General features: G+C 38.2%; 1 protein-coding gene across 2 annotated transcripts in view; it reads right to left on the reverse strand.

Moving 5' to 3' along the window:
- SLC16A10 (solute carrier family 16 member 10) overlaps positions 1-25,671 on the reverse strand; it is a 167,131-nt gene that overhangs the window by 52,178 nt on the left and 89,282 nt on the right. For both annotated transcript variants that reach the window (XM_037842584.1, XM_037842583.1), the window contains exon 2: positions 1,372-1,516. In XM_037842584.1, the coding sequence (XP_037698512.1) occupies positions 1,372-1,516 (145 nt within the window). The remainder of the gene's footprint in view (positions 1-1,371; positions 1,517-25,671) is intronic.

A 25,671-nucleotide genomic window follows, 5' to 3' on the forward strand; every position in this document is an offset into this window, starting at 1 on the left:
TAATTGCAATTTAACTCTTAAAATACTAACTTCTTTTCTTAAACAATTTTGAGGGGAAAATCTAAGATCTATGATACATTTTTGTGCCTTCCTCAATAGTACTAAAAAATAGTATTTGACAATACAGTATCATCATGAACATCAATTATTATACAGTTAAACCACAATATTATAAGACTGTCAGTTAAAAAACAGACAGACAGGTACATCAAATCAGAAACATTCTTTTGCATACAATTTTAAATACCTACCACTGGGAGATATTAGCTTCATATCTCCTCCTACTGAGTAAAACGCATGAGCTTTGTGATGGTATTTTCATCACTGAGCCTTTTTCACTTTTAAATTTTCACCTCAGTAAATAGACGGTTAAAGCTGCTGAAAGTTTGACAACTGAATAAGTGCAACATAAATCAGTAAGGCTATGGGATACTGACCTTGTGAGCAAAAAGGATTCAGAGAAGGGACACAGATGTTACCTTACCTGAGATTGCTGGAGAAGGCTTTACTAAGAGGCAGACCTGGAACTAGGAGAAAAGTGGTGGACCCAGCAAACCACACTTGGAATATGCCACATTTCACCTTGCTGCTATATATTGCTATATATTGGTCTGAAATTATCTAGTACTGTCAGTTATAAAATTAATTTGGTAGCTTTTGGCCAGGGGGTTAAATGAATAGGAATTGAATAGAAATAGGTGAACATTACATGTAGTAAGGCAAATTTGGTTTCAAGAAATTTTGTTTCCATTAGGAGGAGTGTGTGTGTGTGTGTGTGTGTGTGTGTGTGTATTCTGGATCACAAAGTAAAATATATTTTGTAATTTTTATTTCTCAGTGGTCAAAAAAGTTTGAAAAGCACTGCTTGCTGTAAGTGGGTTTCTGTAAGTGTGTTATGCCTACCAAATCCAATAAGTTATACAGGTTTTCTACCTCTTAGTCTTCTCTCTACTTTCGAGTGGTAACACATTCAACTGACAGTGGGTACCTGGAGGCCTCCAGATCAACAAAGATATCTCATGAGGCAATAATCACACTATGTCGTATTACCACAAAAAAAGGACTAAAAGTAAATGATCTCACAGAATTACCTAAACAAAACTATTTTTTTTCCTTTAAAAAACAACTTTAGAAGAAAAAAAATCATAAAGGTAATTTAATGATGGATATCTAATTTCTACCAAGAAATAGTCATTTAGAAACCCAAATAAAATTTCTAAATTAGGTGAAGGAAAATAGGAAATGAAGCTCACTAGAGTGGAGCAAGGTGTGGGGGGAAGGTGTTTCCTTGTAAACAACAAAGTCTTTGAAAATAACTATTTTAAGGTGTCTAACATCTTAAAAAGCAATGCAAAGAAACCAAGTCCTTACCTTACAAAAGAGCTGGACATGAGTCCAATGAACCCAACAGCGGCCCCCACGACGGCTGTCTTCCGACAACCAAATATGTCTGTGAAGACACTGACTATTGGACAGCAGAAGAAAATCATCCCCATGGAAAGAGAACCTACCCATGCTGCAAGAGAGAAAGAAAAAAAGGACATATTTGTATTTATTTATTCCATCTAATATAATGCACATTTAAAAAAAATGTTAATGCAGAAAAAGCATTATCCAAACTGATAAACAGGGGGCAAGTTGAAATAAATTAGTAAGAAATCTGAATCACAGCTCAAAGTATTGGACAGTACTAATTGTAATTAGCATAGCAATTATGTATTTAATTGAATTCTTGATCCTATCACTATTAATCTATACCCTGAAATCATTGGTTTTACATAACTTCTAATCTATGAAAAACATTCACTAAAAAAAAAAAAATAATAATAAAGAGATATGTTTAAGAATAGAAACTGCAAAGAAATGATCATGGAAGTCAGAGTGGTTAACTCTTACAGGGATGAATGGAACTACAATCCTTGGGATCCAGCCACTAAGAATTGGTAATTTGCATAGGGTCTGGATTTATTTGTGTAGCTAAGGAAATAGCCATGCATTTAGTAGACTATTTGTTGACCTGGATCAGAGTTATCAGGTGTTCACTTTATAATTACTTATAGAACCATACATATGTTTTATTCATCTTTTCTGACAATATGTTATTTTTCACAATAAAAAACTGCAGAATTAGAAGTTGTAACTTCCTATTATGATTCTGGAAGGACCAATCCCCCTGCCAAGAAAGAAACAAATACTGAATATAAATAATCATAGTTTGTGCCAAGGAAATGAATGACCTCACAGGATATCAAGTCTCTAATTTCCTCCAATAAAATAAAATAAAATAGAATAATGGGGTCTAATTGAACATGGCTGTAGAACAAGCAGACCTGGTTCCAAATCCCTTAGCTCCACAGCTACAATATGTCCTAGGCAAGTCACTTCACCTCTGAGACTGTTTTCTTATCTCAAAAGTGGATCAAACACATATCTTTCCAGGATTATTAAGGATTAGAGAAAATGTACCAAAACCAGCATCTGGGAGAGAAGCATTTAATAATTTAGAGTTTAAAAACAATAAATTTGTCTGTCTTATAACATGAAGTAGATGATCTATAGCGCTCCTACCCAGCTCCGCAGACTGCTAGAATATAACTGTTTGCTTAGCAAAGGAACATGCAAATGATCAACTCTTACTTACTGGATCCAAATGAAGTGTTACCATACTCCTAGCATTTAATTCTTTGTCTTTAACATTTCAAATATTTTATAAATTATATGTTTTTCAATCAGCCACGTTTCTACTGCCATTCTTCCCTTACCTGAAGTAAGCATGACTATAGTCTTAGAACAACACACAGTGAAAAGCCTTCAAACAATGCCAGCTTGACTTAGATGATGGAGGTATTTTAGGGGTGGATGGTGGAAAGAGGCTGATTGGAGAATCAAATTAGCAAAGCCCAAACCCCAAATGTGCTGAGCCATTTTGCCAGAAGAGAGGTAAGTATTTTTCAGTCTACTATTTTATATAAAAATTTCACTGATTTGTAATAATTTAATCCCATTCAAAAAAGTTTGGTCTTCTATTATGTTTAAGAAACAATCTGCTATAAAAACCAGACAGGCGAGAGGGAGAGAACACCATGTGACAGGAAGCAGAGACGCAAGCCCAGGAACCCAAGGGCTGCAGCAAGCCAGAACCCAAGTCAGGGAGAAAAGGTCTTGCCAATGCCTGGGTTTGGGACTTCTGCCTCTGAAATGTAACTACTCTTTTTTGAAGACACTGTCTACTCAAGAAAGCTTTTGCGAACACTCCAGAAGAATTTAACACTCACCACTACTCTCCCCTGAAAATAATAAAAGCACACAGAATATACACACAAAACTATGCAGAATAGAAGAAAAACATCCATTTCTGGATAGAGGCACTTATACAATTAAGTAAAGCGCTGACATGAAATATTAAACCACATCTAGAAATTCAAGAATATATACAGTTGATTCTCATTATTCTCGGTAATGTTCTATAAAGTCACTGCGAACCCTGTGAATCAGTGAATACTAAATTAGTGATTACTGCACAATTGCACTAGGGGGAAATACAGGGTTAAGTTCCTGTGAGCCTTTGGACACAACATTTTTCAGCCAATCAATACATAACCTATTTTATGTGTGTTTTTGTTTACAGACATCTTATAGCTTTCACTTCCTCCTTAAATGAGCAAACAAGGATTCCCTAGGAAGGTCCGTGTTTCACCAGTGTTTTAGGAACTGCCACATTTTAACCCCACCTGGAAACAGTATCATTACCTTCAGAACATTTCAGAGCAACGTTTAAACAAAGTTTCTGAACACCACAATATAATTATAAATTGTACTGGGTGGGGGGAGCAGGTAATTGGAACTCATTAAATAAGATGTCGATTCATTAGCATCGAACTCATGCCAAGAGCACTGTAAGTTATACCTGAAAGAAGTTCACTCACCCACGTGATTCTCCCCAACCCGGCATATCACAGCCACCTTCTGCTTAGGAACACTAGAGAGCACGTCAGTTCTATGCCTGGGGGTCATTTTAAGCAGCAAAATCACCAAATGTGATTTTCCACCAACTGTGGAAAATGTGGCACTAAACAAAAGCTGAAACAAAAAGGCAGAGACCTGTCCACCCTTGGGGGGACATGCACATCGGGTGACTCAAATTTTGGGGGGCTCTGTGCATGTCTGCAAATGGCCACGAAAGCACTGTATCGGTTTGGGGATTACTTGACTTACCGATTAATGAATTTTAGCAACAGGCAAATTTGCAAATATAGCATCTGGGATTAAGAAGGATGGACTGTATTTTATTGCATGTAATGCTCACATAAATCAAGGAACTGTTACACCAAATGGGAAAAAAATTAAAGATTTTTCTGTCCATTGAATAAGCACTAATTACAGGATATAATCAAATGCAACTTTATTTTTGTCTCTCACTGTCCTCTTAAAATTTATTCAATGGAGAAGCATTTTCCCATGCCTGCCAGCATGCCTACACAATTCTTCTGGCCAATGTTAGGTAAGAGAAAGGCCTTTAGGTCACAAACCAATCTTCACCCAGTAATTAAATCTACTCCCCAACCAAAGCTGGGAAGGGAGTGGACTGGACTTTTCTTTTTTCCATGACCGTCTCTCTCCCTCCATAGCTACAGTCTTCTCTCCAGGGTGGGCATGGGGGCAAGGAGGATAGGGGAAGGAAGGCAAGGAGGTTCTAACTCGGGTAATCCTCTCAAAGAACCCGGCCAATGACAAAAACAGACTTTTTTTTTCCAGATGCACTTTTGTGGGATTTTCAGTCTCACCTCACAGTACCTTCTGGCTATAGCTCCACTAACCACAACTGCATCTCCTCCTGGCTTTCTGGCTGTCACTGGAATGACCAACTCTTGGAGCCTCTTGGAGTCAAACATCTCCAGGCTCCTCTGTTAGGTCCACCCACCTCTAATCTGCAGGAAACACAGATCCTTTGCCTCGAGAAAGGATGAGGTACAAGCAAGCTCTGATACAGCCCCTTCTCTGTAGCTCCTACCATGGGAGCAGTTGGCCAGCCAGTGTTTTCCTTGGGTTTCTTGGCAATTCAGACCCCAGTCCTCTGTGCCCCTTGACTGGAAGAAACCTTTAAATTCTCTAAGTGTTCCCTCTGAAGTCCCCCTCACTAGACATCAAGTGAGGTGGCACGTACCCCTATTTCTCCCTTGGGGCTAGGGAAGCCACAGCATAATTTTCTCATAAAATGCTCTTTCTTGACCCATAAGCTTCCTTCTTGTGGGCTTTAGAGCCTGTTCTAAATGGTTCTTCAGTACCTAATTTGAAAAGCCACTTGAAATATCTCACTTTTGAATTTCACACTATTGTACCTCCATGCCTCAGCTGAAATTCCAATTGAATATTCTGTTACAATAAGACTTTGCAATTATTAGATCTGTCTTGCTATATTAGGTATTTTCTGATCAAAGTCAAGAAGAATTAATTTTTGAAAGATTAATTACTTGCCACTCTTAATTCATAAAATTTCTAGTCTTTGTAAAGTCTTAACATGGTATTTCAAAGAATTCAAGGAGTTATAGGTCATGATATACACTATAAAAGGAAAACAGACTGCTGTTCTCTTTCACAACTTCCATGTCTGAAATAATGACTTAATAGAGTTTGCTGTGTGCAACTAATATGTTCAGAAGATTGTTTCATTTAATCTCCAAAACTCTCATTAAATTCATTTAATAATTAAGAAAACAAAGTACATACTCACTACAACCAGTATGGTAAAATTTCTATTTAAAAAACGCAAACTAGCCCTCGTGCCTCTATGTAATTCGACCAAATATCTACAGACAGTTTCTTAACACTGTTTCAGAAACAAATCTTTCTTCCATGGAAGAGGAGCTATTCAAATTATTTTATACTATAATATGGAATAAGAACATTCTCTCACTTCCTATTAAAAGTGCTTATTATGTTCAAGGTTCTATGCTAGGCTGTTAAGAACAAAGAACAACTAAAAGATTTTTCTACTTCCCAAAAATTTTCAGTCTAGTAAGGAAGATGTAAATAGAGGCCTAACCAGAAAACAAGGTAAATATGTTAATATCTTAAGAGACACAGATACAAAAAAATATACAATAAGGAAAGGCTTTAGAATATGACTATTATATACTGTTATTTGAGTATGTGTCTGTTTAATATTGTACAGAAATGCACATCAAAGAAAGCCGTGCTGGGTAACCTTTCTTAGAATATACCAGAAAGCCTTCCAAGTTCCCCATTCTTACCCTCTTAGAATCAACTCACCTCCTATTTCCTAAGCCACACTGAGAACAAATATCCTGCTCTCAGTTTATGGCTAAAAGACAATGCAAACAACTCAAAGGAAGTGGTTAGATCTAATATTTTAAAAAAATTTTCCTGCATACTGAGTAAATCAAGGGTTTTGTAATTAAGAGGACACAGATTGTTCTGTAAACTCAAGCTTCTCTAATAAAGGAAAAAAAAAGAAGATATAAATGATTGTGAAGGCAAAACACCCAAAGAAAAGATTCACTGTAGTTTATTCAAAGTTGATAAATACTCTTTTGCCCTTTTTGCTATCTCCAACCCTTATTTCCACTTGATCTTGGCCTCTTTCAAGATATCTTTGTGATACAATACCTCAACAGTAAGTCTTATAGCCTTAAATGAAATGAAACAATAGTATATAAAACAGATTAAAATGCAAAACACTATTTACAAAGCCCCATTAACTCCTGAGGCATGGAGCTGTTTGGCAACTATACAACAATTGAGAAATGAGCAGACTGGACTTGCCTTGACCATTTTATTGCCCCACTTTAGGTTATTTGATAGTTATGTTTCACTTAGGAGTAGTTTATAAAGTATTTGTTAATCAACTTCTGTTAATGGCATCAGAGTAAAGTAGTCATGTAAACCTTAGGGCAGATAACAATTATAAAATAAAGACAAAAAAAGAAAAATATTTAAACACACTAGAAAATGTCCCAAACCAGACAAGCTGGAGGAGAATTTACTCTTGAAAAGCTGCAACTGGAATTTGTACGCATTGCAAAGTTGTAGGCTATCTTGAGAATCATCAAACTATGCAGGTGCTCAGGAGACTGGCAAGGGGCCAAGTTTAAAAAAAAAGAAAAGAAAAGAAAAAACAGGTGCTGGAAAGCTATAAGAACTGAGCAGTGATATCAGCTGCTGTACACTATAGTGGAGACAAAATTTGCAATTTGAGTCCAGGCAATTAGCTGCGTACTAGGAACAATAACTTAATAATTCTTGGAAGAACACATTGGAGTCAGGGTTGTTTCAAAATATTATCTACAATATCCAGGTCTCAATCAAAAATTACTGGGCATAGAAAGGAAGCAGTCAACAGAAATTGGCTCTGAATGGGCCCAGATCTTGAATTGAGCAGACTTCAAAATGTATTTTATAGATACGTTAGAAAAACTAAAAGAAAATCTTTTTTTAAGAATTAAAGGTAAAAAAATGATCTTACTGAATGGAACAGATAGGAAATATCAACAGAGAAATGGAAACCATAAGCAAAAAATCCAGCAGGAGGTTCTAGAGATGAAAACGACCATAACCTAAAAATTCATTCAGCGGGCTCACTATCAGATTGGAGATGAAAGATAAGAAACAATCTGGGGCTCACTCTCCTGCTGGCCTTGAACAAGACGCTGCCATGTTGGGAACTGTCTATGGAGAATTTCTCACGGCGCAAAATGCATGAACCATAAAAGAAAAATTGAGGCTCCATCCTGCCTCCTGGGCGTCGTCCATGCCGTGGGCTGCTTGACCACCGTAAGCCTCAGGCTCAGAGACTGAAGGCTTTGGCATGTTTCTGGAGAAGCACCAATTACCTGGATGCTAAAGTGGAAGAAACTGGTTTCTGTCAGTCCTGCTGTATATGGGTGTCAAGGAGATCCCAACCCGGAAGGTTGCTAGGAAGCTTCTTCCCAGCCAGAGAGGAGGTCTAGAAGTGTATACAGGCCTTTTATCCTGAGGATAAGCTGAACTTGCTGGTGTGAAGGCATCAGGCTGCACTAGGCTTAAATTATGGCCCCTCCTCGGTGCCATACTCAAGTTCTTTGAGGATGAAGGTGGAGCACAGCCCTGGAAGCCCTGCATGTTGCTGGTTCCTTCTCTAGAACTGGATTCACCTTAGCACAATCCCTTCAGACGGCCTCTAGGGGCTTACTGGTTGAAAATGTACTTTTACTTGATAAAAGTTAATTGTCTCAGAAAGCTAAATGCCAGATCCTGACCCACCCCTTTCAAGTTGGAATCCTAATTGATGCTTGGCCCAACTAAACTTGAATTTCACCCTGTTCTTTTTGGTCTTGTAAAATCATACATTATCACCACAGGGTTAAACTTCCAGTTCTTCCATTTCTTAGCTTATAATTTTGGGCAAGTTACTTAACATTTATGTGCCTCAGTTTCCTCATCTGTAAAATTACTTATTCTTGGGGTTATTAAATAAAATAAGATAATGAAATCTGAAATGCATGGCACAGCACTAAGCACATGCATTTTTAAAAGCCCAAGTTGTCACAATTGGGAACAAGTTGAGCCAGTTGTCTGTGCTCATAGCTTACATAATTATTCATATTGGGGGGGTGTATGGATTGAATCGTGTCCCCCAAAAGACACGTTTAAGTCCTAATCCCTGGTTCTGTAGATGTGAACCCATTTGTAAATGGGAAGATGTTCAAAGGAACATCCTTCCTTCAAAGGAAGATGTTATTAGTTAAGGTAGGGGCAAACAGAATCAAGGTGGGCATTCTTCCAATATGACTGGTGTCCATATAAGCAGAGGAGATTTGGACACAGAAGTAGGAGATAGACCAGGAGAGAGATGGTCATATGACAGAGGCAGAGATTGCGTGATGGACTGTAATCAAGCCTGAGATTGTATAAAACATTCACTCACTAAGTTTTATCTCTCAGAAACTTAAATCCACCAGAGTGTTCCTATACCAGACAAGTCCTAAAACCCAGAGGCAGCAGCCTCTTTAAGAACAACAATCAGATGCAGCCCCCTTCCGCATACTGTCAACACCCCCTTTCAATATGAACAAGCCAGAGCACTCACTGCCTAGACACCCCTGAAGATTGAGAAAGAGATTAAGTGAGAGGAAGACGTAGCAACAAACAAGATAAGATTTAACAAAGGTTGATGAACAATGAAACTTTATATAAATATCTATCTAACTATCTATATATATTTAGATGCTGGGGTGTTGGAATAGCTGGAAGGAGGTAAATAACATAGTGGAACTGTACTCTATAATATCCTTCGAAATTTGCTCTATAGCTACTCATTGAATTGTGATTTGAAGGTCTTCACCTTTCTGTATATATCCTATATTGCATAATAAGGAAAGAACTGAAACTGTGGAACTGTAACCCCTAACAATTTTTGAAATTATCTATATAACTGCTTGTTGAGATGTACATCGAAAGTTAACACCTTTCTGTATATATGCTATATTTTACAATAATGGAAATATCTGAAGTTGTGGAACTGTGACCCAGGACATTCTTTGAAATTTGCTCTCTAACAACTTGTTAAATCATACTTTGAAAGTTATCACTGTTATGTATATATACTAAAGTTCACAATAAAAAAATGCATTAAAAAAAAAAAAGCCACCACCAGAGCAGCCTAGACTTCAGAGAAAGCATGATCTGCTGATACCTTGATTTTAGACTTCTATCCTCCAAAACCATGAGACAATAAATTCCTGTTTAAGCCAACTAGTCTGCATAGTTGAAGCAGCCTGGCAAACTAAGCAGGTGGTTTAGTTCATTGTAAGGTCAAGAAAGCCTTCAATGGGCCAATAATCAATACATAAATCCCCTTTCATCTGGTTGAAAAGTGTTGTTCATGGTGGGAAAGAGTCATTTGTAGGATGAGGGATTTAACATGACACTCATCACAGTCCTACCAAATGCCTGTGGTTAAAGCTGGAACTGAGAGGGGAGTTAGGACAGAAGTACCAGAGGGACAGTCTAAGATGGATACACATTTTCAAAAATTGGGATTTAAATATTTTAGCAACATTGTTCATTAATTAACTTGTTCAACATAAGTTGAGTGTCATCTTAGCTTCTAGTCACATGAAAATGAGTAAAATTAAGTCCTCACACTCAAAGAACACTTAGAACGAGCCAACTTGTTGATTTTAAAACTTAATTTTGTTTGACAATTCATTGGATTTTGCTGAATTCCAGGTAATACAGATTCAAATCCATGTCTAATCAAGTCACATAAGGGACACTGAAGAACACCTGAGAGTGAACAGAATTTCTTGAGGAGAATTGAAGTGTTTCTGTTTTGTTGGTGTGGGTGCAACTCACTGCTGTTACACTGTGCCCTGGTACCCCAGAGCCAGCCCTTGGGCACTCCCCCATTTCACCACTCTTCCTCCAGACTCCCTATCCCACGCCTATGGTATAGTTTTCACTAATTTTCCAGAGTCCTTGTGTTTAGGTGGGGCAGATAATTAGTTCTCAGCAGTAGAATATGGGCAGAAGATATGTGTATCACGACCAGACCCAGAGAGTTGAATGCTGCGCCTTCCACATACTCTCTCTTCATGCTCCATAGCTACACTGAGGGCCACGTGTTGAAGATGGTGGTGCCTTATACCAAACAAGTCCTAAGACAGTCCTAAAACCCAGAGGCAACAGGCTCTTTAAGACCAACTATCAGATGCAGCCCTCTTCCCCACACTGTCGACACACCCTTTGAACAATTTAGGGTGCTCACTGCTTAGACACCCCTGAAGATGAAGATAGATATTAAGTGAGAGAAAGGAGAGGAAGGAGTAGCAACAAGCAAGATAAGATTGAACAAAGGTCTATGAATACTGAAACTTTATATAATTATATAGATATATTTGGGTGCTGCAGTGTTGGAATGGCTGGAAGGAGGTAAAGACATGGTGGAACTGTAGCCTATAGCATCCCTTGGAATTTGCTCTACAGCTGTTCATTGAATTGTGCCTTGAAGTTCTTCACCTTTCTGTATATTCCTTATGTTGCCTAATAAGGAAAGAACTGAAGCTGTGGAACTGTAACCCTTAACAAGTTTTGAAATGACGTATATGACTGCTTGTTGAGCTGTACATCAAGAGATGACACCTTTCTGTATGTATGTTACATTTTACAATAATGAAAATGTCTGAAATTGTAAAAAAAATAAAATAAAGATGGTGGTACCATGAAAAAAAAAAAAAAAAAGAAAAAGAAACAATCTGGGAAGTCGAAGATAGGTTTATAGAAATTACCCAATCCAAAGAAAAGAGAGAAAAATAATGTTGAACAAAAACAAACAGTCTTAGAAAACTGTGGCACACAAACCCTCTATCACGGGACTTGCCTTTAGGAAGACTGTTACTGCAAAGGAGAAGCTAGGCCTGCTTATAATTGTGCCTAAGATTCTCCCCCTGAATGCCTCTTTGTTGCTCAGATGTGGCCCTCTCTCTCTAGCTAAGCCACCCTGGCAGGTGATCTCATTGCCCTCCCCCTTACGTGGGACCTAACTCCCAGGGGTGTAAATCTCCCTGGCAATGAAGGATATGATTCCCGGGGATGAATCTGGACCTGGCATCATGGGATTGAGAACATCTTCTTGACCAAAAGGGGGATGCAAAATGAAACGAAATAAAGCTTCAGTGGCTGAGAGAATTTAAATGGAGTCGAGAGGTCACTCTGGTGGGCATTCTTATGCACTACATAAATAACATTTTTTAGGTTTTGATGTATTGGAGTGGCTAGAAGTAAATACCTGAAACTATCAAACCCCAACCCAGTGGCCTAGATTCTCGAAGATGTTTGTATGACAATGTAGCTTACAAGGGGTGACAGGGTGACTGTGAAAACCTTGTGGATCGCACTCCTTTTATCTAGTGTATGGATGGATGAGTAGAAAAATGGGGGCAAAAAAACTAAAGGAAAAATAGGGCAGGAAGGGGAAGAGATGATTTGGGTGTTCTTTTTTCACTATTATTTTTTTATTCTTATCACTTTTTCTGGTACAAGAAAAATGTAAAAAAAATAGATCAGGGTGATCAATGAACAACTATATGATGGTAATGTGGTCAACTGTATATTTTGGATGATTGTATGGTGTGTGAATAAATATTACTAAAAAAATAGTAAATGAATAATGGGGGGAGGAGGGGAATGGAATGTTTCAGATTTTTTTTAATTTTTATTTTATTCTTTGGAGTAATGAAAATGTTCAAAGTTTGTGGTAATGAAAGCACAACTTCATGATGATACTGTGAACAACTGATTGTACACTTTGAATGACTGTATGTTATGTGATCATGTCTCAATAAAATTGCATTTTATAAAAAGAAAGAAAACTGTGGCACAAATTCAAGAAGTGCAACATACATATAACTGAAATCCCAAAAGATGAGAGAAAGTAAAATGAGCAGGAAAAGATATATGAAGACATAATTGCCAAAAAAAATCATGAATTCTGTGAAAATCATTAGGTTACAGGTCCAAGAAGCTTAAAGAACCTCAAAAGCACAATAAACATTAAGAAAACCATTTCCAAGCGTATTGTAGTCACATTGCTGAATGCCAAAGTTAAAGAGAAACATCTGAAAGCAGCCACAGAAAAATGAAACATCACATCCAGAGGAACAGTGATACCATAAACAGTTGGCATCTCATAAAACATAAGGGGAAGGGGGACGCCATCAACATGGTGACATGAGACATCCCTTGGAAAACTCTTCCATCAGAATCAACTAATAAAAGGACAAATCTCACTTGCTTGGATCTCTGGAGGATGACAGAGATTGGAAAAGGACTCCACAAATGCTAAATTGCAGAAAAAGAAAAAATAATCTCCAAGATCAGGTAGGAGATTTCCATCCCAGAATTGCCAGTCCAGACCCCTCCCCCTTGCTTGGTCCCCACACAGCCTGGGGGTCGCACCGGGGCAGCACAGCCGGGTCCCTTCTGCCACGGATGCAGACTATGGAGCCACTCACAGCAGGGAGTCGGGACACCAGGCATATCCCAGCGCAGGGACCTGAGTCTGCAGAGACCCAGGGCACAACACGAATGGCTGAGGAGGGTCACATAAGAAAGGTCCCCTAGGGCGCTGAGAAAAAGAGAAGAGACCGCAGCAGACTTGCTAGCAAGAAGTGCACACGCTCAATCTAGTCTCTCTTTGCTGGACCACCTAAATGCAATCAGACCTTTCTGGACTGACCCCTTTCTGAACTGACCCCTTTCTGAACTGACCCCTTTCTGATCTGGGTCATGGCAGGGCGGAGCGGGAGGATATCCTAAGGAGAAAGAAACCATAGGATAAACAAAATATGGTATACACATATGATGGAATACTATTTAGCATTAAAGAGGAATGAAGCTCTGGTTCATGTGACAAGATGGATGAACCTTGAAAATAGTACGTTGAGTGAAATAAGGCAGACACAAAAGGACAAGTATGTGTGATCTAACTGATATGAAATATTTAGAATAAGAAAACAATTAATAGAGTTAGAATCTTGAATATAGGTTACCAGGGGCTGGATTGGGGTAGGGAATGGGGAGTTAAAGTTTAATTTGTACAAATTTTCTATTTAGGTTTGATTGTAAAGTTTTAGAAATAGATGGTGGTAATGGTAGCACAACATCGTGAGTGTAATCAACAGCCCTGAATTATATATGTGAATGTGTTTAAAGGGGGAAGTTTAGGTTGTATATATGTTACTAGAATAAAAATTAAAAGATAAAACATAGGACTGTACAGCATGTTGAATCCTACTGTAAACAATGGACTATAGTTAATAGTACAATTATGAAAACGTTCTTTCATGAACTATAACAAATGTACCACACTAATGCAAGGTATTAATAATGGGGGAGGGGTGTTTATGGGAATGCTGCACTTTTTACATGATTTTTCTATAAACCTACAACTTCTCTAATTAAAAAAAATAATTAAAAAATTTTATTTAAAAAGGGGAAGAGTTAAGGCAGGAGACGTGACTTGTGAAGGACTCAGTGTGCTGGCTTTGAAATGGGAGGAAGGAAACCACAAGTCAGGCAATGAAGCGCTTAGCTCACAGCCAGCAAAAAAGATCCAGATTGTGGTCCCCTAGCCCTTAGGAACTGAATTGTGAAAAAACCCGAGTGAACGGGAAATGGGTTCTCCCTAGGAGTCTCCAGAAATGAGCACAGCCCTGCCGACACTTTGATTTTAACCTGGTGAGACCACTCCAGGCTTTCTGATCTCTAGAATTGTTAATAATAATTTTGTGATGTTTTAAGCAAAAAATTAAAAATTAAAAAATTTTTTAAAATGCCCATCAGCCCCAGCCATCATCTGACTACAACTATATGACAGACCCTAAGAGAGAATCGTCTAGCTGAGCCCAGCCAACCTCCAGGACTGTGAAATATCATAATAAAATTATGTTATTTTATTTTTAATAATATTTAAAAAACAAAATACTGTTTTTTTTTAAAAAAAAAACCTCAATAAAAAGCAAACAACCTAATAAAAAAGACAGGCAAAAAATCTGAACAATAACCTAAGTAAAAAAGATACACAAATGACAAACATGCACATGGAAAGATGCTCAACATTATTAGTCATGAGTGAAATGCAAACTAAAACAGTGCAAAACTACACAGTGATAAGTATGTCTAAGACTAAAAGGACTAATCATACCAAGTGTTGGTGAGGAAGTGAAGCAGCTGGACCTCTCATATACTGATAATGGGAATATAAAACAGTACAACCATTTTGGAAAGCAGTTTAGCCATTTCTTAAAAAGTTAAGCATACACCTAACCATACAACCCAGACATTTTACTCCTAAGTATTTACCTAAGAGAAATGAAAGCATATGTCCACACAAAGACAAATGTTTATAGTTGCTTTATTTTTAATAGTCAAAAACTGGAAAGAACCCAAGTTTCCAGAAATAACAGAATAAATAAATTATGGTATATCCATAAAGGAACACTACTAAGCAATAAATGGGAATGAATATCCATGCAATGTGAATGAATTTCAAAATAATTATGCTCAGTAGAAGAAGCCAGAACAAAGAATACATACAGCATGATTCCATTTACAGAAAATTCTTAAACTGCAAATCAATCTAAAGTGACAAATAGCACAAAAAACACTGGTTGGCTGGGGGTGGGGGTTAGAGGGAAGGATTATAAAGGGGATAAAGGAAACTTGGTCAGGAAGGTGGATATGCTCATATCCTGACTACAGTAATGTTTTCATTGGTGTATATGTATGTTAAAAGGCATCAAATCATATACTTTAAACATGCAGTTATTTTATGTCAATTATACCTCAATAATGTTAATAAAAAAGAAATGAATTTATATGATAGATTTCAACAATAAATGGATTTTGTAAAAATAAAAAAAAAACACAAAAACATGAAACAATAACTCAGAATTAAAGAGAGAAATAGACAATCCACAATCATGGTTGAATATTTTAGCATAGCTCTGAGCAAAAAACTAGTAAGGATATAGAAGTCTGCACAACACTATCAACTATCTTAATCTAACTGACATTTGTAGAACACTGTACCCAATAACAATTGCAAAAGACTGTTTGCTCTGCCAGGAAAACTGTTAAATTACCAATCAGGGTGTGGTGGGAACAGATGGAGAGAACTAACATTTCTAGAGTGTCTCCTAATACAAATAAAAGACGTGGCACAGAATTGTCATTAAATCCTCAGGCAACCCTAAGTTATCTTCATTTTAAAGATGGGAAAAGGAGATTAGAGTTCCTAAGAAATAAGAGAAAGCTCTGAAAAAATCTACAACAAAGCTGGAGCTCATAAATGAATTTAGTAAAGTGGCAAGGTACAAGATCAACCCACAAAAATCAGAAGTGTTTCTATGCACTAGTAATGAGCAAGAAAATGAGAAAGAAAAAAAAAAACAACAAAAAAAAGTCCATTTACAATAGAAACTAAAAGAATCAAAAATCTAGAAATTAAGTTAATCAAGGATGCAAAAGACTTGTACACAGAAAACTACAAAATTTTGCTGAAACAAACCAAAGATCTAAATAAATGGAAGGACATTCCACACTCATGGATTGGAAGAGTAAATGTTGTCAGGATGTCAACTGACAACGTGATTTACAGATTCAATGCAATCTCAATCACAGTTCTAACAGCCTACTTTGCAAACAGAAAAGCCAATTATCAAATTTATCTGGAAGGGTAGGGGCCCCAAATAGCTAAAATCATCTTGAAAAAGAAGAACAAAGCTGGAGGACTCACACTTCCTGACTTTAAAACATATTACAAAGCTACAGAAGTCAAAACAGCATGGTACTTGGAGAAACTAAGATGGTGGCCAGATGAGACAGGGAGAAAAAAACACCTCCATGAAAAACACTAGCTAAAAACCGGAAAGTGACCTAGAATACTGGTTACAGCAATGCACCAGCTGGACGAGGGCTCCTAGCTCCAGAGGGGCTGTATACTTGGTGAAACCAGGAGTCGACATTCTGAAACGAGTGAGTAAGCTGGCTGGAAGACCCGCAGCCGTGCAGCAGGCTGGGGAAGCCAGGGTTCAGTGTTTGGAGACCAAATGGCTCTTTTTTAAAAAAAAAGGAGCGGCTCCAGCAGCAATTGTGGGAACCACACAGTAAAACACAGCAAGAGGGGGCTGGCCAGCCTCTTGGTGTCTGGCCAGGAAGATAGCCCACAGTAGATACCCTTGGGTTTGGGGGAATGGAGGGGAGAGCCGGAAGCAGAAAGAAACCCCACGGCTCGCAGCTGGCCCCCTGGAGGGCTGGATAAACTCCTGCCTGGGGCCATGCCCACAGCCCAGAGCCCCGCCAGTTGTCACAGAGCTGGGAAGGAGGAACTGTGCGAGGAGGAGGGGGCTGAGATGCCCCATTTGGCCATTTTTGCTTTGGGCGGGGAGTGCGCCGCCGCACGGCCCGGCGGCCTGGGGCTTCCCTTGTGGGACGGCGCGCACTGGTGATGTAGCACAGCATTCCCTCGGCTGAGCTCCTGGAAGAGCGCGGCTAGGAGGGGGGACCTGCTCGGAACACCCAGGGACACCATGCCAAGTCCGGTGGTTTATGGATCAGCGAAAGAGAGAGGCTGGGGCTGAACTGAAATGAAGGCTTAGACTCTTGCGGCAGCCTTGAATCTCCAGGATCCTGGGGGATTTGAACATTAGAACTGCCCTTCCTCCCTGGCCACCCGTACACACGCCCCACATTCAGGGCGGACAGCTCCAGCAACACACCCAAACTGAGTTCTCCAACTGAACCCCACAAGAATCATTTCCCCACACAACGCGGAAACAAGGTTGAGAACTGACTTGAGGGATATAGGTGATTCACAGACGCCATCTGCTGGTTAGCTAGAGAAAGTGAACGTCACCAAACTGTGTTCCTGAAAAATTAGATCGATATCCCTTTTTCTTTACAACTTGAAAGAACCCTATCAAGCAAAACAAATGCCAAGAGGCCAAAAACAACAGAAAATCTTAATGCATATGATAAAACCAGAAAATATAGAGAATCCAACTCCAAACACACAAATCAGAATATCGGAAGATACACTATACCTCGCAAAATTAATCAAAGAACTACAATCGAGGAACGAAAACATGGCAAAGGATTTAAAGGACATCAAGAGGACCATGGCCCAGGATATAAGTGACATAAAGAAGACCCTAGAAGGGCATAAAGAAGACATTGCAAGAGTAAATAAAAAAATAGAAGATCCTATGGAAATAAAAGAAACTGTTGGCCAAATTAAAAAGACACTGGATATTCACAATACAAGACTAGAGGAAGCCGAACAACATCTCAGTGTCCTAGAAGCCCACAGAACAGAAAAGGAAAGAACAAAAGAAAGACTGGAGAAAAAAATCAAAAAAATCAAAATGGATCTCAGGGATATAATAGATAAAATAAAACATCCAAACTTAAGACTCATTGGTGTCCCAGAAGGGGAAGAGAAGGATAAAGGTCTACAAAGAGTATTCAAAGAAACTGTTGGGGAAAACTTCCCAAACCTACACAATATGAATACACAAAGCATAAATGCCCAGTGAACTCCAAATAGAATAAATACAAATAAACCCAATCTGAGACATATTCTGATCAGACTGTCAAATACTGAAGAGAAGGAGCAAGTTCCGAAAGCAGCAAGAGAAAAGCAATTCACCACATACAAAGGAAACAATATAAGACTAAGTAGTGACTACTCAGTGGCCATCATGGAGGCGAGAAGGCAGTGGCATGACATATTTAAAATTCTGAGAGAGAAAAATTTCCAGCCAAGAATACTTTATCCAGCAAAGCTCTCCTTCAAATTTGAGGGAGAGCTTAAATTTTTCACAGACAAACAAATGCTGAGAGACTTTGCCAATGAAAGAACTGCCCTACTTCAGATTCTGAGGGGAGCCCTGCTGGCGGAGAGAGGGAAAGGAGAAAGAGATATAGAGAATTTTAACAGACATATATAGTACCTTACATCCCAAATCACCAGGACACTCACTTTTCTCTAGTGATCACAGAAGGGACCATAAGCTGGGACATAAAACAAGCCTCAAGAAATTAAAAAAAAAAAAATTGAATATACTCAAAGCACATTCTCCAACCACAATGGAATACAAATAGAAGTCAATAATTTTTGAACTGTAATTCCACTAGTTACTTCCTACATCATATAAAATACACAAACTCTAAGGACAAATCAGTGGTTTTGAACTCAAAGTAAAATATGTAATTTTAGACAACTATATAAAGGTGGGGGAATAAAGGAGTATAGGAACATAGTTTATGTGTCCTATTGAAGTGAAGGTGGTATCAAAGAAAAACAAGATTGATATGGATTTAAGAGGTTAATTTTAAGCCCCACAGTAAACACAAAGAAATTATCAGAGAATATAACCATGGAGATGAAAAGTAGAGTATGGGTTAAGAGAAATGGGGGAAGGGGCAATGCGGAGTTAAGAAATGAGTGTAGGGTTGCTGTTTGAGGTGAAGGGAAATTTCTAGTAATGGATGGTGGGAAAAAGCATTACAACATTCTAAACGTGATTAATCCCACTAATGAAAGGCTAGGGAGAGGTTGGAATGGGAAGATTTAGGCTATATATATGTTTCCACAACTGAAAAAAAAAAAAAAAGACAGTCTAACTAGATGACAATTGAATGCTAAGGATGAACTTGGATGGGACTGGAGGATAGAGGACAGGTGGCTCAAAGGGACACAGTTGAGACATAAGGAAAAGGAAATATAGAATGTAAGCTTTGTATCATTGTTGAATCCATTGTACTTCTTAGCTGCGCTTAATGGGATTGCATAAAAGAATGTTCTTGTTCATGGGAAGTGTATACGTGAATTATAGCATATGCTCAAGGATGTGTGCAGCTAACTCTCATATATTCAGAAGACAGAGCAATAGATGATGGATGATAAATAGGGAGGGAGGGAGGGAGGGAAAGAAATAGCAATGTGACAACATGTTAAAGTTGGTGGACTGAGCTATCGGGGTAGGGGGGTCAGGTTATGAAGGAATTCTGTGTATGGGGCTAGTATTGTTTTTGCAACTGTTCATATAACTTTGAATTTATTTCAAAATAAAACAACAACAACAACAACAAAAAAGCAGCATGGTACTAGCACAAGGATAGATATACAGACCAACGGAATCAAACTGAGAGTTCAGAAATAGATCCTTGCATCTGTGGTCAACAGATTTTTGACAAGGCTGCCAAGTCCACTCAACTGTGTCAGAACAGTCTCTTCAACGAATGGTGATGGGAGAACTGGATATTCATATCCAAACGAATGAAGGAAGACCCCTATCTCACACCACAGACAAAATTTAACTCAAAAGCAACCAGACCTAAATATAAGAACCAGAACTATAACAATCTTAGAAGAAAATGTATAGAAGCATCTTCAAGATCTTGTGGTAAGCAATGGTTTCTTAGACTTTACACCCAAAGCACAAGCAACAAGAAAAAAAGATAAATGGAATCTCATCAAAATTAAAAACTTGTGTATCAAAGGACTTTGTCACAAAAGTGAAAAGACAACCTAGTCAATGGGAGGAAATATTTGGAAACCACATAACCAATAAGTGTTTAATATCCAGAATATAATGAAATCCTACAATTTGACAATAAAAAGATAAACAACCCAATTTAAAAATGGGCAAGAGACTTAAATAGATACTTCTCCAAAAAGGCTATACAAATGGCCCAAAAGTTTTATTAGCTATTAGAGAAATGCAAATCAAAACCACAGTGAGATACCATTTCACACCCACTAGAATGGCTACTATTAAAAACAAAGTTCTCTCAGGTGCTCGCTTCCAAGATGCCAAAGAAAAGAAGGAAAAATGGCCATGCCAAGAAGGGCTGTGGTTACATGCAGCCTATTTGCCACAGGAACTGTGCCTGCTGCGTGCTCATTGATAAGGCCACTGAGAAGTTCATCAGTCAATGCATAAGAGAAGCTACAGGACTAAGGAAAGTCAGACTAAAGGGTAAAGGATGATATTGACTGTGTTTTAAAACTTTGAATTTTGTGTGAGACCAAAGGAAGGTATGTTTATTTGGTGCAAAATCCATATTTTCTGTTGCACGCCAGATAACTTTTATGGTTAGTTTACTTAAACACCGTAAATACGTGGTACTTTGAATAGGGAGTAAAATCTATTTGGTTTGTACACGTTAGTGTGAAACTTCCATATATCCCAAAGTATGGGCTGAGAATAAAAATGTATCTGCATAGCCCCTCTGAGGGACTGGTGGAAAATGTGGAAATATTAAACTTCCCCACCTGGGGAATTACCGATATTCTCACAAGCTTTGAGTACTAACAGTTTAGAAGGCTGAGCCCTCAGTCTTGGGACTTGCCTTATGAAGCTTGTTCCTGCAAAGGAGAGGCTAAGCCTACTTATAATTGTGCCTAAGAGTCACCCCCAGAGAAACTCTTTTGTTGCTCAGATGTGGCCTCTTTCTCTAAGCCAACTGGCAGGTGAACTCGCTGCCCTCCCCACTACATGGGACATGACTCCCAAGGGTGTAAATCTCCCTGGCAACATGGTACATGACTCCCTGGGATGAACCTGGACCCATTATCATGGTATTGAAAAATAATTCTTGACCGAAAGGGGGAAAAGAAATGAAACAAGATAAAGTTTCAGTGGCTGAGAGAGTTCAAACAGAGTCAAGAGGTCATCCTGGAGGTTATCCTTATGTGCTATAAAAATATCCCTTTTTAATTTTTAGTGTATTGGAATAGCTAGAAGGAAATACCTGAAATTGTTGAACTGCAACCCAGTAGCCTTGATTTTTTAAGATGATTGCATAACTATGTAACTTACACAATGTGACTCTGTAATTGTGAAAAACTTGTGGCTCACACTCCCTTTATCAGTGTATGGGAGTAGAAAATGGGAATAAAAAGTAAACAAATAAAAAAAATAAATAAATAAAATAAAACAAAGGAAAATAAATGTTGGAGAGGATTTGGAGAAATTGGAACACTCATTCATTGCTGGTGGAAATATAGAATAGTGCAGTCACTGTGGAAGACAGTTTGGCAGTTCCTCAGAGAATGAAGTACAGAAACACCATATGACCCAGTAATCCCACTTCTAGGTATACACCCAAAGAATTGAACATAGGGCCTCAAAATGATATTTGCACACTGATGTTCATAGTGGCATTATTCACAATTGTCAAAAGATGGAAGCAACCCAAGTGTCCATCAACAGATGAATGGATAAACAAAATGCGGCAGATTATTCAGCCATAGAAAGAAATGAAGTTCTGATACATGAGATAACATGGATGAACCTTGAAGACACCATGTTTAATGAAATAAGCTAAATACAAAAGGTTAAATATTATATGATCTTACTGATATGAAATAATTAGAATAAGCAAATTCAGAGTCAGAAAGTAGAATTCAGGTTACAAGGGGCTGGGTTGTAGGTAAGGAATGGGGAGTTAATGCTTAATTGGTAAGGAATTTCTTTTCGGGGTGATGGAAAAGTTTTGGTAATGGCTGGTGATGATGGTACCACAACATTAGGAATATAATTAATAGCACTGAATCATATATCTGAATTTGATTAAAAGAGGCAATTTTAGGTTGTACATATATTACTAGAAAAATTAATGGTCAATAATTGGAAACCTAGTAAGAAGAAATTTTTTTGACTAAATTCTTATTTACAATATTGATAAATACTCTCCAAACTAGAGAGCAAACAACTGTTCTTCACTTGAATATTATCATTTTCTCATAAGAACCCATGACATAATTTTAAATTCTGGGCAATCAAAAAAAAAAAAAAATCCTGGCTAGACCCCCTGCAAACATCCCTTTTCTCTACACCCATTTCTGTGCTTTCCTCTGCCCTATGGTGGACCTTTGCCTCCCTTCTTAACTGCAAGAACAACATGGGTGGTGGCTAGACCAAGAGTTAAAATCATAACCAATAATGGTCAGCAGGAACACTGAAAACACATTCAGAGCAAGCATTATGTCTTAGTAAGGAGAAAAGGAAACTAATATTTATTGAGCACCTACCAGGTGGTAGATGAAGTATGGGACACTTTGCATATATCACTTTGTTCAATCTTTGAAGCAATCCCAGGAGTTCGGTGATATCTTCATGTTACAGGTGAGGTAGCCAAAGCTCAGAGAGATTATGTGATTTGCCTAAGGGCATCCAGCTATCGAGTTAAGAGGTAGCCTCTAAACTTATATCTCAGGCTGTCTGGCCCAACGCTTGCTCTATCCTTTCCATCATTCCTTGTAAACCATGCTGTTTTTATAACTTCTTATTAGTGCCCCTAAACTGGAAACTCACCCCCTCTAAGAATGCTGTGCCGTTTTGTATATATTATGCCCTGCAGAAAAAGCCATATTCTTTAATGCAATCTTGTAGGGGCAGACGTATTAGTGTTGATTAAGTTGGAATCTTTGGATTAGGTTGTTTCTATGGAGATGTGACCCACCCAACTGTAGGTGATAACTCTGATTAGATTTCCATGGAGGTGTGGCCCTGCCCATTCAGTGTGGGCCTTGATTAGTTTACTGGAGCCCTACAAAAAGCTCAGACAGAAGGAGCTCACTGCTAGAGCAACTGAGAGTGACATTTTTGGATAGCAGCTGCAGTTAAGAAAGGACAAAATGCCCCAAGAGCAACACTTTGGAGAATGCCATTTTGAAACGCAACCTGGGAGCAACCACATGCCTTCCCAGTTAACAGACGTTTTCTGAATGCCAATCAATGGCCTTTCTCCAGTGAAGGTACCCTTTGTTGATGTCTCACCCTGGACACTTTATGGCTTTAAGACTTTAACTTGGTCTTAAACCCCCTTTATAAAAGTCAATCCTTTTCTGGTATTTTGCTTCCAGCAGCATTAGCAAACCAGAACAAATGACACTCATAGAGTAAATATGCACAAAACTAATTAAAATGCCTTTCTATGGAATATACCAGAACCATGCTCTTCTACCATATTTGCCTCAGTGCTCTTTCTCCCTTCTTTGAGTTTCTCCAGCCCTTACTGTCAGTGCTATTTGTTTGTCACCGTCTCAAGGTTATTTACCCCATGTACTGTCTCTAAATGTAATATAGCTCATCTCTCCAAGTCTAAATTTCTTAAATGCTAAGGCCATGCCTTTTATATGCTTTTTCCATCTTCCATTCTTCATATCACAGTATATATTTAAAACTGCAATTTTATTGAGATATAATCACACACCATATAATCCATCCAAAGTATATAATCAGTGGCTCACAGCATCATCAAATAGTTGTGCATTCATCACCACAATGAATTTTAGAACATTTTCATTATTCCAAGAAAAAAATTAAAAAGAACACCCAAAACATCCCATACCTCTTATTCCCCCCCATTATTTATTTATTTATTGTCTTTATTTTATTGCTCATCTACCCATACACTGGATAAAGGGAATGTCAGTCACAAGGTTTTCAAAATCACATGGTCACACGATAAAAGCTATCTAGTTGTACAATCATCAAGAATGCAGTCTACTGGATTACCGTTCAACAGTTTCAGATACGTCCTTCTACCTATTCTGATTCACTAGAAACTAAAAAGGAATATCTATATAATGCATAAAAATAACCTCCAGAATGATCTCTCAGACTCTATTTGAAATCTCTTAGCCACTGGAAGTAGATACTTCTTATGAAATAAAGGAACGAGTGGTGTTTTAGTTTCCTAGGCTGCTCAAAGCAGATACCTTGAAATAGGTTGGTTTACACAGTGGGAATTTATTAGCTTACAGCTTGAGGTTGTGAGAATGTCCAATGGCAAGGCACATGGCAGCATCTGCTGGTCTCTCCCATCTCTTCCAGGTTTTGTTGCTTTTAGCTTCTTTCTTCCGTGTTTCACTCTTTCTGCTCTGTATTCATTCTATTTATAAAGGATTCTAGTAAAAGGATTAAGACCCATCCTGAATGATGTGGGTCACACCTCAACTGAAATAGTCTCATCAAAAGATTCAACTCACAATGGATTCTCATCCACAGGAACGGATTAGCTTTAAGAATGTGATTTTCTGGGAGTACGTACAGTACTAAACCACCACAAATGAGAATACTCAATCCTTAAAAGGGAAGTTACTGCTGGAGATGTAAACAGACCTTTCCACCTTTCTCAAAGAAAACTGCCTTTGTCCACATTAAGTTTCTCCCTCAATCCAGCAGTATGCTCTCTGAGAATCAGAAAAGAGTTGTTGCACATAAAACTAAAACTACTTACAGCATGGTATCAATTGTTTCTCTATTACTTTACTTCCACAGTGAAATAGCTTTGATTCATTAAGATTTTCCTTGAATTTCTCAGTGTAATCTTGTTCTGCTGTAAGGGTCACAGAACTGAGTCCCGTGTAGCAATTAAGGAATGTTTAAATAGTTATCTCCCATAAGAAACAGAGTAGGGCTATGGAACAAGACATGAAAGGAAATTGAAGTTCCACCTATCAAATCTGTAGGACACATGCAATTGTTAAACATTTATTGAGTGCTTATAATGTAAATAGAAGCTCTGTCCTAGGTGCTGACGAGATTTCGGTGAACAAAACAGACACAAATCTCTGTCCTCAGGGAGGTTTCATTCTAGTGGGAGACACAGTGCTAAGAAAAATGGTTGACAGAACGAGGACTCAAAATCCATATAAAGACGAGACTGAAACCAATAAAATCAAATTTAATAGGAAAAAAATAGAGCATTTTACATTTAAAGTCTGATAAATTAAATTGGCAAATGGGAATGGGAATCCAGATTTATTCATGCAATGAATATACAGATTTATTCATGCAATGAACATTTACTGAGTCATAGACTCTGCTGGGCACTGGCATTCTTGAGTACCTAACCTCAAGAAGCTCATATTTAAGACAGACAGACAAGGACCTTAGAGCAGTGCACAATGTAACAAATGACCAAATGGTGTACTACGTATTATGGTACCACTTAGGAGAGAGACCCAATCCAGTTGTGTGAAGGAAGGGGTAGTCAGACACTCTTCAGGGTGACACCCAAACTATCTTGAAGGATGAACAGGCCTTAATCAAGAAAGGGACTGTGCAATCCGAGGGAAGAACATTCCACATAAGCAGC

The sequence above is a fragment of the Choloepus didactylus genome, chromosome 7, assembly GCF_015220235.1.
Source record: "Choloepus didactylus isolate mChoDid1 chromosome 7, mChoDid1.pri, whole genome shotgun sequence".
Taxonomy (NCBI): domain Eukaryota; kingdom Metazoa; phylum Chordata; class Mammalia; order Pilosa; family Megalonychidae; genus Choloepus; species Choloepus didactylus.